The sequence below is a fragment of the Pseudomyrmex gracilis genome, unplaced genomic scaffold, assembly GCF_002006095.1.
Source record: "Pseudomyrmex gracilis isolate BER0280 unplaced genomic scaffold, ASM200609v1 scaffold_209, whole genome shotgun sequence".
Lineage (NCBI taxonomy): Eukaryota > Metazoa > Arthropoda > Insecta > Hymenoptera > Formicidae > Pseudomyrmex > Pseudomyrmex gracilis.
The window spans coordinates 158,711-176,744 of record NW_018020793.1 but is presented as its reverse complement, the minus strand read 5'-3'; the positions used below and the strand labels follow the sequence as shown (position 1 = coordinate 176,744).

Here is an 18,034-nt window from a genome sequence, read left to right as displayed (position 1 = left end):
GAAGAACGCGATATTTGAGCGATATTTTTTTTTTTTTTTACCACACTCGTACTTTCAAACTTATGCATGCTAATCGTTATCATCATTATTATTCGGCTCTTGGTGCAAGCAATCATTGATGATACTGGAGGAATCATTAAATCGCATACATTCAAAGACAGAAGTGTCAAATCGTACGCGAAAGGCTAAAATTTGTAATTTTGGGCGTAAACGCGCGCCATCGGCAGACATCTTCGGTTTTTTTTTTGATTTTCTGGACGCTTCTTATCGTTACAATCGCTTGCACCGGCATCGAGTTTTATATTCAAAAATTTGTCGTATAACTTCTCTCTAGATTTGCTGTCCAGAACAGACTTACACCTTTGTTGCTTAATGCGCCGAAGTGTAAGTAAAGTCCTTGTAAGATTCTCCTGTGCTTTAGTACACACAAGCGCGGATATAGATGTACTCTCTTACATACAAGATCTTAATATCATTGTGTAATTTGGACGTTGATAAATAATTTCTATTAAAACTAAAGATCGGTAAAGCTTTGATTTTTCCATAATTGTTCACGCTTAGAGTATTAGTTCCTACAAACTCAATTTAATTTAAATCAATTCAATTTAAAATTTATTAATAGCGGCTTTTTAAGCAGCGAAGGTGCAAATCCAACACTGGCAGAGTAACTCTCGAAACCACACGCGGATATTGAAGTCGTTTGCGTCATCATATTTTCGCAAATATCTAACCGTCATGGATGAACTAACGTTATCACTAAATCTGTGGCATTTAAATATAATTGTTTTCTACCGTTCTCTTTTTAAATATACTGATAACGCCATTCAACTTCAACCCTCCACCGCTTTATCGGCACTTGTGTAAATATGTTTGTGTGTGCAGGTGCGCGAATGTAACAAGTCGGAAAAATGAATCGCGTTTATCCAATTGTCTCGCATTAATAATGTACCATATAATGGTAACTAGATACGAAAATCGGCTTACTTGGTATCCTTTATGAAAAAAAGATCAAAAAAGAAACGGAACAGTCTTTCCGCCGCACGATACGATCATTGTCTCTCTCTCCCTCTCTGTCTTTCTTTTTTTTCCGGATCTGTGAACGTTCTCTTTTCCTTCGTCCTTGATGCTATTTTTTTTCGCGAGCTTCTTCGCCGTTTCTCCCTTTCCCGCTTCTTCCGCAAGCAGCGTCTTCCAAGTGTTTTCATCCACACTCACGTATTATTCGTACAAAAAAAAAAACATATTTTAACTTACCCTCGTCCTACATATACGGTATTCGATTAATTGTATCGATAATAATTAAATATAGTATTATCTGGTACAATTTCCCCGCATTTTCCGTCATCTACCGGCTCTCATCTTCCCGCTTTGCTCGTTCGATATTCGGAAGCCGGAGGAGCCCGCAGAGACAGGATAAGGGGCACTCGACGACGCTTATACTCGGAGACGCCGCGATTTTTTTTTACGATATCATTTTTTGTTATAGCTTTATTTTTTTATTTTTTAATTTTTTGTTTTGAACACTGGAGTCGGTGGTGTGGGGGATTCGGGCCGAACGCGCGCGCGCGTGCGCGCACACACACGCGAGCGAGGAATAATCCCGTCCCCTTCGTTCGCACGTGGGTCCTTACGCGGGGCGTGAGTCTCTCTGAGGAGACGGCGAAAAATGTGACGATGTCCCGAGAGCGAAATGAATCCATTTCCCCCTCTCTCGTGCTTCGTACACTTTCGGTCCACCTCTCATCTCTTTTACGTTTTTTTTTTTTTTTTTCGATATCACGGATGGAAGAAGCGCTTGTGTTCGGCTTTTCAGAGAAATTGCGCTCTCCGCAAATCTTTCTTCGATTCTTGACCCGAACGCCCCTCGTACTGATGGACCTGGCTGGACTGGCTGGCGAGCGACGCTGGCACCAGCCACTACGACTATAACGACGTATGAAGGAGGCCTACGTCAGGCACCGCAGGGAACTGTAGTTGCTCTTTAACAACTGGCCCAGCAATGGCCACCACGCTGCCACCGTCTCCTTCACTAGAATTCATTTCGGGGAAGAAACAAAGAAATAAGAATACACGATCGTGACAACTAGTATCAAAAAAAAAGTTGTATATTGATATCAGTAATATTCACCTAGTAGTCAGACGTCAGTCTCGATGCTCATACAGGCTGGATTGATATTATTATTGTGACGAGGGTTGCAATTTGACTTTTTGGTGATCTCTTGAGTGAACAAGGTGCCCTCTTCCAGTTCCATTATATCCGACGAGGACTCCGACATCGATATCTTCTTCATACCTAAAGTGCGCGGAATACATTATGTTTCTTTTTAAGAATTCTATTCACTCTGAAACGCAGTACTGAGTTTTAATCTAATCGCGATTGAACAATTGATTGAGAACGCGCGCGAGCAGCGGTGTACCTAAAGTGCCAGGAAGATAAGGACAGCTGGTCACGTGATTAAAATTTTGCGACTGCATCTCCTCCTGGTCAGTCTCACGATGATAGAAGTAATTGAAATTGGAGACGATAACAGGGACAGGCAGAGCGATCGTAAGGACACCGGCAATCGCGCACAACGAACCCACGATCTTCCCCCAGACTCCCACGGGCCTGCAACAGCATCAAGAAAAATCTTGCATTAGATGACAATCTAAACCGCCTCCCCGTGCTGCCGAGCAAACTTGGGAATAAACTTCAACTTGGTGCTAGGTGTGGTGTTTCTACCTTGTGTGAGTCTGCAGTGTCAAATGTGACGCTACTTTATGCGGTACTGGAGGCTCTTATGTATTTGTGTGTGTGTACATATATATATATATACACACACTTATATATATATATATATACATATATATATATGTATATATACATATGTAATAATGATCGTCCGCGTGCGTTGGCAGAATGCTAAATGAGGTGGACGTGACATATCGTGCCACACCAATATGTTCAGCTACGTTCCTAGTCGATACGCTTCTCTTCGTTCGTAGACACGTTACATCGAGAAACGGCTTTTCCCCGATGCGTGTCTCAATAAGCCTCTTTATACGTTCCTGGTTTTTCCATTCAGCCAACGCCACACGATTAACTCTATAACGTTCTTATACGACCGTATGTAGGTGTAGCGTAACGCGGATTCTAGTATAAAGCGGACACTCTAGTCTAAAACTAGGGGAATAAAGGTCTGAAAATTTATCTTTTTCGTAATATGTCGTAATAAAAAACTCTCTGATAAATGTTGGAAAAAGAAAAAAGAAACGTTACTGCGCTTACTGAAAACAATGCGTCAACAACATGTGCCTCGTTTTTAACCCCGTTAGAAATTTACACACTGACCCTGATCGGTCGATTTGTATTCGGCTGAACTCGGTTACGCCTCGTTGCTGTGAGGCCGGAACAATTCGATATGTCGAGAATGCACACAGCGGAGCCAGATACTTGACCGAATCGACGCTTCAAGTTTTCAAGAGAAGAGCAAGACGAACGTTCTTCTCTTTTGCAGGCGTTCGCGAAATGTGTCAGAGAATAATTACTTCTTTGCGCACCGGAGGAGATACAAGAAATTACGACGCTAAAATAGTAGTATATACACCAAGCTGAGTATAAAATAGCTCGATATTTCAGAAACAACCGACAAATTTTAATGCGTCGCAAAAATTGTATTAATTGTTTACGATATTGGAAAAAGTTTGTTAATAGGTATATAGCAACCAAAAAAAGAAACTGATAATAAATTGTAAGAATTAAAAAATAAAATTTTTCTATAAACAGTGTAAATATTAAGTTATAGTATTTTTTTGGAAGGTACTAAGTATATGTTTCTAAACATTTCTTTCCTTCTTTTTTTAATTTTCACTTTCTACGTAATATTTGCTAGTAAATTCGGTCAAGCATTTTTTTCTCCACTCTTGGCATTTATCACATAAGCGCCAATTAGATTACGAGTGCGTGTCGTAAGCTCAACGGAAGCTCTTGCCCATCATACGAATTTTTTTTTTATTAAGTCAAATATTTACGAATACTTTACTTTTTTTTTATTATACAGTACTCGAGTGCGCAAATATAAAAAACAATCTTTGTGAATTTATTAAGAACTTTTTAGTGTCGAGCAACACGACTTAATACTCGATTTAAAACAAATTCGCAAACGAAACGTTTACAATATGACACTTATTTTTTTTTTAATTGTTGAGCGAAAAAACAGCAAAATGTTTTGTATATAATTGCTGAATGTATATAAAAGCGCTATATATATAAAAAAAAAAAAAAAAGATCATTGGAAACACAGATTTAAAAGGTCAAATTCGCTGTTGTTATCGGCCAATTACGAAGCGAATAGACGTGAACTTTTCGTTGATATTTAAGCACCGATAGAGCAAGTTCGTGGAGATGGACAGATAACTTTACGTTTACATAAGCGCGGCACTCGTCTCGGTTAAAGTGAACGTAGCTATTAAAGTGATCGAGATACACACACATACGTTATATAAGTTAGAAAAAAGATATCATTTCTTCAAATCGTCTTTGTTATTATGGGCCTTTGTGATCCATGACCAATGGTGATCATAATAATGGTGATATAACATAATCATGAGAAAAAATGGAATCGAGCAAAACGTTTTCAATAATAATTATGATTATTATAATGATAAAAGTCTGAGCACTCACATGCTGGACAATCATCAGGCAAAGGACACGCATGCATTGATCCTTTTTCGTCAACAAATCTTGCAAGATCAAATCTCGGGAGATCTTTTTTTAGAGACCACACGCAAGAAGCAGCGGGATAATGATGTTGAGGAATGTAGGAAGAGGTTCGTGAAGTGTGGATTGAATTTGAAAATGTGACTACAAGTAGCGTGAATAGATTCAAAAATTAATATAAGTCATTAATTAAATAGAGTGGAATTTATTGGGTTAAAAATGGTGGAACACGTGGTGGAAATATTTCTATCTGTTAACAGTACTGATAACATAGTGGTATGACGGCAAGAAGATTGTTCATTTTGATATGATGAGGTAATACCATTTTCTAATAATGGTGGCGAAGCAAGTAAAGGTAAAGGAAAGAACGCGAAGATGAAGTTTATGGTCATCTATTGGATTTTGTTCAGAGAATCATCGGAGGTAATCGCTTTTACTCCAGGTTTCCCCTTAAATGTCACACTCGTTGTTCCGAAAACTTTCACACAAATTATGTTATGCTTGAGCCGACAAATTATGTTATGCATTGATCGATGAAGCAAACAAAAAGATTATATCATATTAGTGGTCGCTGACCATGACATTTTTTATGTTCAATATCAAAATAAATGTTAGAAATTACAAGAAAACAATCTTATTGTTTTTTGTCTCAATTTAATTTTTTTAAATATGTTTTATTTCACTATTATCCCTTCTCCTTGTTAACAACAAATTTATCATGTGACGAGTGTGCGCATCGATGAGAGATAAATACAAAAAAAAAAGTTAAATTGTAATAATCCAACAAATGCGAACTGTTTGTAGAATATTATGTAAAAAAATAAACACAAATTTTATTTTTTCTACTTAGTACAAAATATATTGATTTCTGTTAAAATTGAGGTAAAAAAAAAACAGAGAGTCCACTATTTATCAATTAGTACTAACGCGTTGCTCAAGGTGCTGTCTGTACATAACTATTAATTTCTCTTTCACTGAACGACAATCGGCAATATGTAAAGGGCAAGTGTCATAGTCTTGCAAACAATATTGACCATCTATAGTACGAGTTCAACAAACCGCGTCGCGGAGGTCATCCGAAGTGGAATAGCCGGACACCTCTTCGAACCGCGCACATTTCGCGGGTGTGCATCGATCGATACACGGAGTATAGCGTATAGTGTGGTGGCTTTGAATCTCTCTCCGTGATTTTTCCCTTTGCCTCGGGGCGGTTCCGTGTCTGAGGACACTTATTGATTTACACAAGGCAATTGCGCTGGAGAGAAGCCTCCTAAGCCGCAACATATCGGGGATTTCTCTCCGGTGGGAAAAATCGAAAATATATCCAAAGATTTTTACTCAATCGTCGAAGGACGTAGACATTTGATATGCTTTAACACAAATTTGCTGCCTCTGTGTTTGTTACTGTTAATTTAAATGTTAAGACATTTTACGATTTATCGGAGCCTTCTCAAGTATTTTTTTTTCTTTTTTTTACACTTGGAATATTTTTGTCATCTTTTTCTTACTCACATTAAACAAAGTAAAAAGATATATTTAAGTTTGGCAAAATTAATGGCTCTTGTGTGTGAATTTCCATTGAGAAAGAGTGATATCGCGAGTGTGTGGATATACTGAAGGAATATTTTTTTCAAACGTTCCAATTTTTTTGAGAGAGAGGACTTAGCAAGTGGCCACAACAAAGTACGTAACGCGCAGAAGAAACAATAGACTACTACAAGACGCTACTGAGTCTTTACGAGAGAGCCGGAATTGACGCTGTCTACGATCCCCAAGTGGCGCTAATTTTATACATTCGTACGTTTGTGCATAAAGTGGTGCATAAGTCGCTATGCAATAGTTTCGGGAAATTCAGTAATAGCGTATGTATACATAGAGTGTTATGTTGAAAATGTGAAATTTTGAGAATTCGGAATCAATCATCTTTCGATAGAAAAAATGATTATTTTCTTCTGTCTCGTTCGACAAACTAGTTTGCTTAAACCAGACACGCATTTCGGGTCATTTGTCATCAGGGACTTATTACCGGTATGATTTCAATACCGGTATTATACTATAGAGATTGTATATCAAAACCGATATAGTACCGAAATTGAGTGTTACCGTTACCGTTATAGTACCGAAACCGATACATTACCGAAAACCGTAATAAAATACCGGTATTATTTCGGTATTTCTACTAATGGTATTCTTAAAAATTATATAGATAGGTTAATTAAAGCAATTTTTGTTGCATAATTAATCTTCCTACCGCTTATTAGACTTATAGACCGACAAAATATAAAGACGTTTTTTTTTATAAACCAATTGAAGCAGCTATTTCTTCATGCTTTCTTTTATTACGTAGCATGACTAATGTAAATTCATGCGAATGAGTCGAAGATACATGTGCCAATAGATTTGTAGCATGATTTTCCTAAAGATATATTTTATTTAAAAAATAATCGACGTCTAGTATATATATAAATATATTTAAAACTACTTACAGTATAACTTCATGTCTACAATCATTAATTAAACATAATGATTTGTTGCACGATGAATCATATACTGGAAATACTCGTGTACAAAATTTGCTTTTCTCCGGATTATTTTTTCGTCGTATTGGACAAATTTTTATATATAAATTGTAAAAATCGTCTTCTGTTAGTTTCTTAATATAATATCAATCGCTTAATGTGCTCGAAAAATTATCGATAAATATAGGTAAATATGAGTAAATATATCGCGGTATTATCGTATACCGGTATGACGTCATACCGGTATTTCTGCATTTCGGTTTGCATAAGGGTTTTCATAGTATTACCCAAAAATATCGGTAAAATACCGGTATTTTGCATATCGGTATAAGTCCCTGTTTGTCATTTTAATATTAGGGTATTAAGTATGAAACTCGATAAATGAGTATATGTATACATATACAAATATGTGTGTGTATGTGTGTATTTGTCAAGTTTCACATTTAATGACCCGATAAAACAGATAATAGTAAAACATAAGAAAATGTTAATAGACAAAAATATTTTAAAGAGTAATGTATAGTGAAGTGGAACAGTCTGTGTTTATTAGAGTGCTGAGAAAACAAGTAAATTGTAATTTGCGCGTAATTGGAAAATGAAGTGGCAAAACAATTGAAATATACTTGCTTACGGTATTCGAAGTTGTGAATGAGATGAAAATACTGGTAACATAAGATTTCTTACTTTTGTGTGGAATAATTAAAGCGTGCTTTTCGAGCAACGCGTGCCAATTGGAAGAACATAGGAAGGAAAAACGTATGATTGCAACAACAAGTTTATCTCGATCGGTTTTTGATTGCCGATTTCTTGACATTGGCAATATGAAAGAATTTTTTCTCTTTCACAGGTTCGCAATCGAAATTTATCTTTTAACGATATTTTAACTCAGATTTTAAGTTAAAGAAAAATGTTGTTGCAAACTTGAAGAAGTGTCATGCGAATGATTAAAGGCTTGAGGGGAGAGGCTGCGTGTGTTCGTTAGATCTCTCTTTCTTTCTATGTTTTTCTCTTTTATTTTCGACGACCCGAAAAGATCATCGTTGTTTTGCGGGCATTAACTAGAGTCTTAAGTGAAAGTGAGTACATCATACGTCATGTCACCATAGCCCACGGTCGTCATCGTGACAACGGCCCACCAGAATGCGTCCGGAATGGACTTGAAGAACGAATTCTCGGAGCCGGCCTCCGCGAAGTATACCGCCGACGAGAATAGCACCACACCTGCAATGCAAGGAAGAAAACACCGGTTCAGTGGGTTTAACGCCCCCGGTGACTCTGTACCTCATGTCGCCGTAGCCCACGGTCGTCATCGTGACCACCGCCCACCAGAACGCGTCCGGTATCGATTTGAAGAAGCTGTCCTGCGTGCCGGCTTCCGCGAAATAGACTGCCGACGAGAACAGCACCACACCTGCAACGCACACAAGAGGAAGGTACGGGTCAAGATGGTGGTACGTCATCGTCCACACGCATCGTGTATATCGGCCGCTGCGGATGTAAAATCCGACTATTGTAGGATCGTGATTTTCTGATCACATCTGGAAACGCCCAACAGTAACGTGTCAATCTCCAGGATCAATCGGGATCGCTATATTGATCCAAGTGAATGGTCGATCGTGTCTCAACTGGTCCACACCAGATATACCTTGGATGAGAATCTGCAGCTTATTATTTAGTAGCAAAGAAAGAAGACTTTTAAAGTTGTACGTTTTATATCCTATCGATATGGAACAGTTGGCATGCAGTATTCAATAGTTGAAACCTTTCCACATGAGAGAAAGACTAGTCAGAGACCTTATTTCTGAGAGAAATTAAGAAAGTTAAAGTGCGCTTTTAAGCGAATTTGTACAGTGGAATTTTATTTATAAGAACAATTCGCAAGATTGTTTTCACACACTGACTTTGTAAAATTTCATAAAATTTAACAAACAAACAAAAAAGTATCAGATCTTGCTGAAATCTTGATAAATATTCTATTGTACAGCGTGACTTATTTTCTAAAGAAAAATCTATAAAAAGATAAACAGATAAAGTTGTTCTGTTAAAGCTGTTCTTTAAAGCTGTTCTACATTTTTTTTCCTGCTTTTTTACACCCATATCCTTTTTATTCGTTTCTTTCTATTGTTTGTAAAAGATCAACAAAGATCTTGGTATTCGAGACTTTTATCCCATGATAATAAATGAACAATGTTATAAATCTCGTTTCTTTTAAAGAGTAATGATGAGCCGAAGTAATTATATCAAGAAGTGACCTTTATAGACGACGTTTTCCGAGTATTCCGAGATCGGAGAGGGAGAAAACATATGGGAAATTGTTGATTTAAATGCAAGTTTTTGCGAAAACAATCTTGCCAATTGTTTATTTTTTAATATTGATTAATGTAGCTTATTGAGCCAATATTTTTTCACTTAGGTTTTCATCCGACCACATTCTTTGTTGCATATAAAAAATTTCATATTACATTCGTTCATTTCTATATGGAAATAAAAAAGTTTTTCAAATAATAAAATAAATCGTGTAGCTTATTGAGCGAATATTTTTTCACTTAAGTTTTCATCCGACCACATTCTTCGTTGCATATAAAAAATTTCATATTACATTCGTTCATTTCTATATGGAAATAAAAAAGTCTTTTAAATAATAAAATAAAATTTTTGTTTCTCATTATGTAAATTCTCTTCAATTTTTTCGACTTTTAAACGCAATTTGATTTATTTTTGCTTTGTCGTTTATCTCACTCTCTCTCTTGTTATCTTTTTGTTGTCAATATATTTTCCTTACATAAATTATTAACCATACATGTATAGAAGATATAAATTTTCTTCTTATCGCTAATCCTTACAAAGGACACGTCATCGAACTTACCGATAAAAAGGAAAAAGATGAGTAGCCCGAGTTCCCTCATGGAGGCTTTGAGGGTCCGCCCAAGGATCTGAAGGCCTTTACTGTGCCTGGATAACTTGAATATCCGGAACACTCTGACCAGTCTGATTACCCTGAGTATCGCCAGGGACATCGCTTGATTCGTGCTCTTGTCCTGCGGGCTTACCGGCGCTTTAGGTAGGTTCAGCGTGTCCTCCTCCTCGGCCACCACCGTGGCGAGGGTGATGAAGTACGGAATGATCGCGATGATGTCGATGATGTTCATTACGTCACGGAAGAAGTTGAATTTGTTTGGGCAGGCGAGGAAGCGCACTGTTAATTCGAACGTGAACCAGATGATACAAATAGTCTCTATTAGGAAGAACGGGTCTGTGATGTCCGGCACTTCGTCCTCCTCGATCTTCGTGCCGTTCGTCGTCGTGTTGAAGACTTTGTAATGCTTGAACTCGGGCAGCGTCTCCAAGCAGAAGATTACGATCGACAGAAGGATCACGAACACGGAGATTATAGCGACCACCCGGGCGCCTTGCGAGCTTTCCGGGTACTCGAACAACAACCAGACCTTCCTCTGAAACTCGTGCGACGGCAGCGGCTTCTCCTCCTCCTTGATAAAGCCTTCGTCCTCCCTGTTTCAGTCGGTCAGTGGTTTGTTAATGTTGCGACTTCCCTTATCTTTTCTATTTCTATATTTGTATCTCATGTATGATACAGAATGTTTATAGGATCGGGAGTGTGTGTCTTTGAGAGCTGTGGTTTTGTCGAGAGCAAGAGTTGGACAAGTGCAATTTAAACTAAGATCGAAAGGACATTAACTACTTTGTATCAAGTTTGTAGTCCAAAGACTATTAGATACAAAGATATTAAGAACCGTGCTTTTGAAGACTTCTTGGACTCAAGGATTTGCGAAATCGCAAACACGACATTTACGTTAACTTGGATCACATGGTATTAGGGACGGTATCATCGAGAGTTGATGAGTTGAGAACTGGACAGCTGGCCTCGTACCTGAACTTGTTGGTAGCCAGTTCGCCCAACTCGTAGAACTTGATCTCCTCAGAGAAGACATCGAGCGGGACATTGACCGGACGGCGTAGGCGGCCGCCGCTCTGATAGTAATATAGTATGGCATCGAAGGAAGGTCGATTCCGATCGAAGAAGTATTCGTTGCGCAGCGGATCGAAATATCGGAGCCGCCGTGACGGATCGCCGAGCAGCGTGTCCGGAAATTGGTTCAGTGTACGCAGCTGTGTCTCAAACCGTAGCCCGCTCACCTGTCGATCGCAGCAATCGATTATTGGTACGGTGGCGCCGCACTGGGCGGGGCGCGTCGCTCAAGCGGCTAATTGTGACCAGGAAAGAGGAGGGGAGTACGAGTGGTTACAGGGCCGCTCGTCACAAAAAGAGTAACGTATTATCGGAGATTATCACATCGACCACTTATCTAATTTTATTAACTTATTAACATTCGAAGATGTTTTTCGGATTTAAACCGCGTTAATATTATTTTTATACCGACGTTTCGTGAACATTTCAGCTTACTTCATCATCAGGATTTCAAGAGCAGCTTGTTATTTATTAACTTACGTTGAATAATTTGACAATTTTAGATTTTCAGCATTTTAACAAAAAATCGATTTGACGTTCTGAGTATTTTACCAAAATCCAAACTATTCGTTAAAAAATCAATACATACAAAATTAACAACGAAAATTCCAGCTCAATACCAACAAATAATATATATATATATATATATATATATAATACATATTATAATAATATATATTATAAATTAAAACCTTTATAAAAAAAAATTAAAAATGTCCGAATGACCTCTGAAGTCATCTAATATTGAAACAAATCGTACGAAATTACTTTCTCTTGTACATTTAAATGTAACTTTTAACTGCAAATTGAAAGTGAAAAGCACGTCAAATCTCGAGCGGAATATGCGCACGTTACATATTGATTCTACGATCCACATTCGCACACGCTCCACCCACGTACGCTTGAGTAGCGTACTTTGACCTCCGTCGAGTTTTTGAGCGTATTGCCAAGGCAGGAAGGAAGGGAAAAAAAAACAAGAACAAAATCGATTGAACCGATTGCTGTAATTGGCGCAATGCAGTCGTGTCATCCACGAGGACAGATAATTCCGTTCACACAATACGACCTTGGCGCTATATCGCCCTCAATTCCAAGACGAACTTGGATGGCCGCCAAAACACGGTCTGTAGGTCACTTCATGTCTTGAGATAATCTCAACTCGTCAAAAGAAGAGTGCATACAAATACATCCGAATCGGATTGAACAAAGAAAGATATGTGCGTGACAACACACGTGACTCGCGGTCATTTATTTTGTAGTAATAAAAAAAAAAAACATTTGAATCATAAATGACTTAAAAACATAAAATCTTAAATAAAATCAATGTGCAAAAACATTTTTATGAATTAAATTTACATTTGAGATATATATATAGAGATATTTTCTGCTTTCGTCCTGAAAAATGTCGAATGTACGATTTATACCCGAGACTTTGCGAGATTAAGGATCTGCGGCGCCAAGGTTCCGTAAAGACGAAACTTTTTTGGCGAGAAGTTTTCATTTCACAAATCATCAAGGCGCCAAAAGTATCATAAAGTGAGCCAAAACTGTTTAATATACTCTCTAAAAACTTATTCAATTTTTAAAATTGACGTAAACCAAGGATAAATATTTTTTTTTGTTTTTAATAAAAAATACGATATGAGATTATTTGTGAGATTATTTGTGTTATATTTGTTTGTTTTTTTAACATTTTCACACTTACGTTGATGACGACCCTCTCGCAAAAGTCATGATCGTGCGGTATGGGCTCGAAGTGTGTGACGCCTGTGTATTGGGTGTGGGGATTCGTCCCATCCTCGTCCTGGCTGCTGAGTTTCGGCAGCGATCTGCAATGATCAAAGTTTTCGTCGTTAATAATTTTCCAGCGAAAACACAAAATAAACATAAAATTGATTGATATGCGAATAATATAAAAATCAAAGAAAAAGAGATTCCATCGACTTTTGAAACAAAGACATTTACATATGTATGTACTGGCCTAATAAAAAAAGATAGCCTAATAAATTTTATACAATATGTACAGAATTATCTCAAGGCCGTGACTAGTGACGATAGAATTTCTATGTTTATATTATATTACAACTTGCTAATAATAAAAATTTTTGCCCGAGATATACTATAATAAATTCTTAATGGGGGGTTGTCTGTATTTCTATAATAGGTAAATAAACTTCTTTGGTTTTACTGGAAAATGATCCATCGACTTATCAACAAAACTATCAGATGGACACGTGGCTTACGCGTCTACCAAGCTACTAGAACTTTGATATATGCTACTGACCAAATAGAAATAGACACACGATGCATATCTATGTCTACATATACGCTACAGTATAATGTTCTACTTAATATTAAATAGTCTTTAATGGAACTGCTACTTATATATACTGGTATATATATTTATGAGAATGTTGATGGATGCCAGTCGCTTTCGACGATGGTCAAAGATTGAAAACATACAATTTTGGCTAAATGACACTTGAAGATTACATTAAGCACACTGCCGAAGCGTATTAAATACTTATCAAACGATCGATAAGTATTTAAATGACGAAGTTAAAAATTCGCGATCTTCGAAGTCATCAAGCGACTAAAAATAACAGTATCCTCCAAAAACAATTTTAGCTCGTGCACATACATGTATATACAGACAAGTGAAGTAAATTTAACGTCTGCACTTCTTCCAGCATTCAAAAAAAAAACATCAAAGATATATAAATAAACATTTTCTCTCTGTCTCTCGATTAGTTGCACGAGTAATCAACGAAATATCATGTAATCACGTAATATTATAATCAGAAGACACACGTAGACGCTTAAGTGGCAGTCTTTTGGGGATGAACAGAGAGAATGTGTGGCCATCCCTTCAGAGGTCACCTCGCTCGAACGAGCCTTTTCGAAAGAGCTTTCACCTCGTAAAAATTTACTCGGCCGAATGAGCACTGTTCTCTTGCGGTGATTCCGTGCTTGGAAACTCGTTAGCTAATATTATGCTAATATCTTCAGTCACACAAGTAATGAGACATGCGCGCGAAAATACTTCAATATTCTATCGAAAATACGACGCGCATACATTTTCGTCTCGAGGAGCGAGAAAAATGTGTTTATCGGATCGATCATCGAGAGAGAGGCCGCTCGGAGAGAGAAGCTGAAGATTACCCACGCTTTACTCTCAGTGTTACTTTACAAATCACCCGATTTAGAAGCGAGGATACATCCAGTCGATATATATGGCGGAGTATTACGTCGATCGGCGATTTATTTTGGGACGTCAATGGGAAATACGACGAGGACAAATATCAATTTTGAAGTCCGTGCACTCTCTCGCGGAGTCGCCGATGATGGAAATAGCGCGACGTCTTGCGGAAATAGCTACGCGCGGTCCTACGCGACGATCGCTGCCGACGATGGCACGTGCTACCGCAGAAAAGAACTTCACGTGCGCGACGAATATTCTTGCGAATATGTTCATTTACAATGTGTAATATATATTCACGTAAGATCTTATAGAAATTATTTGTAAAAGATATTATAAACATTAACATATTGTATGTTATCTAAATTTTGACGATTATTTTATTTCTATTGCGTGGTATTTAGTCACAACCAAAAAGTCATTAGTCGTGTATATTACAGTGATAATTTGTGTTAAAAAACAAGAGTGATATTTAAAACGATAAACGTTTCCGTACAAAGTGTAACTGCTGGCTATTAAAAATTATTAACGACAGCAATTTGTTGCGTTCTCTTCGTGCGCGTAAATGTATTGTTTACAGGAAGTGAAACCAAACCTACGTTATGACTCGAAAAACTTAATGTTTTGATAGATCTCAATTAAAGTAGATTATGTGTGATATACGCCCCGTAGTTTGACATTTTGACAGTCAAGCATAAAAACTGCGTAGGCCATTATGCACATAAATTGTTCCACCCACAATAATTACAATAAATATCAAATCGTTACACAAAATGTCCACGTGTACAGAATTAATCAAATATTATATATATAAAATAGATTTTTCCATAAATTTCAATTTTATTTTATCGCACACACATGTTCTCCGGATATTAAAACTAATATAATATATTAAAATCATCGATGTTCACAACCAGATACATATTTTTTAATTTGTCTACTTATTTTGCACATCTCACACATTTCTCCTAAATAATCGTAATTTTCGAAAAATTTATCAGTGTTCTGAAATTTTTACTTTCAAATTTTGACACGCGTCAACAACTTGTCAAATTTACCGAATTTGATAAGTTTTCTTCGTTTTTTCGAGAACAAATTTGTCTGAAAGCAGAGATAACGAGTTTAAACTACCGATACCTATTAAAGCCGAGTAATGTAAGGTCTGATACCTATTAGAGGCAGATGCTTCCCATCAGAGAAGAGAAGCTTGAAAGGTGTCGCCCTCTAATTGGTAATGTGAATCTGGTCTAGTGATTACCCTCGACTGAGAACCAATTTTATATAGCGCTATCCGAGTGCTCCCGGAAAATATATATATAAAAAAAAGGCTTAGAACGAAGAGAAAAATCGGAAAACAATTTGATGTTGCAAAAATAAGAGACACGAGTATCGATTCCTATAATCTGCTGTTATCGCGCGCTGATATTGATGCGTACTCATTATCAGACGTAGCCAATAAAATATTATATGTGCGTGTATATATATATATATACACACACATATATATATAGCTCTCTCTAACGTCGCATAAATGTTTTGTTGATGATTGTTAGTATCTACATTGTTCAAATATCAATGAAGAAAATGTGTTCTGAAAAAAGCAGTTTTAAATCTGACTACTAGATTGTGTAACGTAAAACAATTATAATATAACGCATGACTCCTATCTAACAAAATGCTATTCGTCAAAATCTGCCTTTCAAAATTCGTAACAAAACTACCTAATTTATATCATGTATATGGCTATTACCCTCTAGTGCCGCAGTTTCTTTTCCCGTCAAAAGACGGCGAAATCAGGAGCTCTAAATATTTGGTGAACTCTTATATCCCTCATTCCTTCTTATCTGCAACACTTCGGCTACATGAAGTATCGCTCTTCCTATTTTTATGCGACCATTCGTGTCTCAGCATAATCAGGCTGACCCATATTAAAAGAAGAGATTGCCGACGAGGAAGACGAAGAAGAAGCTGACTGCGCATGAACCTTCAAGGGGAGAAAACACCTTGATCCTTTAAGAAAAGGATAAACTCGAAATTCAGAGCCCTAACATTGTTTTTTTTTTTTTTTTTTTTTTTTTTTTTTTTTTTTTTATTACTTCCTTGGGTTCAATGAAACAATTTTCCTACTAGACAGATCCTTTTTCTTTTCGAAATGTGGAATCTACGGTAGAAAAAAGTGAATAAATATATAATATAAACAAAGAAAAAACATATTTCTATATCCAAGTAAATAATCGATCTTCTCGTCTGTAAATATTGAAGACTATGTTGCTCTAAAAAAAATTATCACTTTTATTTAAGTTAATTGGTGCGTCAATATTTTGTCGGGGAAAATTGTAATATCTAAACCCAAAGAAATATAAAAGAGAAAAGAGAAAAACTGTCGATGTTTATTTTATATTATGAATACGTCAATGCAAAAAAAAAAAAGTGTAGTGAAACAAACCTACATATTTGTCGAGGTTTATATTCACGCCCCTAGTTACAGCCCTGTGACTTCGTCATTAATTCAGAGCTTCCTCAAGAAGCTCGGGCCATCTCGTCGTGCTACTTTCCGCTCCTTAATGCGTCGTCTACATTTTTTCGCTGCATCGAGTGCTTCAGCGAATAATAGAGAGGCCACTGCGGAGCGCGATGCGACGGCTTTCGACGATTTTTATAAAGTTACATAAAGACATAAAGATGCGAATATATCAATAGGAAAAAAAAAACAATTGTGAGTAAGTCACGAAGTGTGAGATTCGAAGAGTGTGTGATGTAGTTTTACATGTTTAAAAGTCCAATATTTTTGCAGCTATTTCGGTTACAATTCGAACTCACGTTTTCGAAGCCGGTAGAGAAAGTTGGGTATGTAGACATTAAAAAATTCAGACAAAAGACATGGATTCTTCCGTTAATATCGCGATATTGTTTTGTATTGCGATGCAAGCGCAAAAGTGCGAACGCCCTCGTGTTATGCACGCACGTGACGCCGGACGCCCACGCGAGAGGCGCATATATTCCTTGCATGCGCATAAACGAGCCTATGTTACGTGCGTACGTGTGTATGTAAAAAAAAAAGCTTTGCGCGCAAAAGATAAACAAATCGAGCAATGCAAGATATTTTTTTTACTTTACGGAATAAATCTGACAAGAGATATCAGTATTGACTAAATATATCTCTAAATTATATATATACACTCAAACCTCGATAACTCGAAAACTCCTCTATAGGACGGAAATTTTTTTTCATTCCCTTCTGCTCTGCGGAAAGAAAACAAACCTTCGATAAATCGAAACCTCTACAACTCGAAGATTTTAGCTCTTCCCTTGAGATTCGAATTATCAAGGTTTGACTGTATGTAAATTACATATCTAAATATGTATTGTACACAATATATATGTATATAAATTACATACATATCTAAATAAATATTGTACAATATACAGGGTGTCCCAGAATTGGTTTAACATCTCTCGTAGGCAGGTAGAAGGAATAAAACTGAGTCACAAAGTCCTATACCATTTTGCTAGATTCGCAATAGTTACTGAAATTTTAATTAACAAAGATCCGCGAATAAGCATGCATCGGGCTGTCTTACGCGCGTAAGACAGCCCAGTGCGCTTCGCGCGCTAACGGTGTTACCCAT

General features: G+C 37.0%; 1 protein-coding gene across 6 annotated transcripts in view; it reads right to left on the bottom strand.

The window, feature by feature from the left end:
* Window positions 1-1,279: 1,279 nt before the first annotated feature.
* Window positions 1,280-18,034, bottom strand: part of LOC109858516 (potassium voltage-gated channel protein Shaker) — a 92,294-nt gene continuing 75,539 nt past the window's right edge. For 4 of the 6 annotated variants that reach the window (XM_020435851.1, XM_020435854.1, XM_020435853.1 and 1 more), the window contains 7 exons: window positions 12,912-13,035; window positions 11,108-11,373; window positions 10,085-10,728; window positions 8,310-8,439; window positions 2,418-2,608; window positions 2,129-2,293; window positions 1,280-2,029 (listed from right to left, as the gene is read on the bottom strand). In XM_020435851.1, coding sequence (XP_020291440.1) covers window positions 2,136-2,293; window positions 2,418-2,608; window positions 8,310-8,439; window positions 10,085-10,728; window positions 11,108-11,373; window positions 12,912-13,035 — 1,513 coding nt within the window. In that variant the 3' untranslated portion in view covers window positions 1,280-2,029; window positions 2,129-2,135. Of the gene's footprint in view, window positions 2,030-2,128; window positions 2,294-2,417; window positions 2,609-8,309; window positions 8,440-8,499; window positions 8,630-10,084; window positions 10,729-11,107; window positions 11,374-12,911; window positions 13,036-18,034 lie in introns of all 6 variants that reach the window. The other 2 variants (XM_020435852.1, XM_020435855.1) reach the window with 1 other exon arrangement.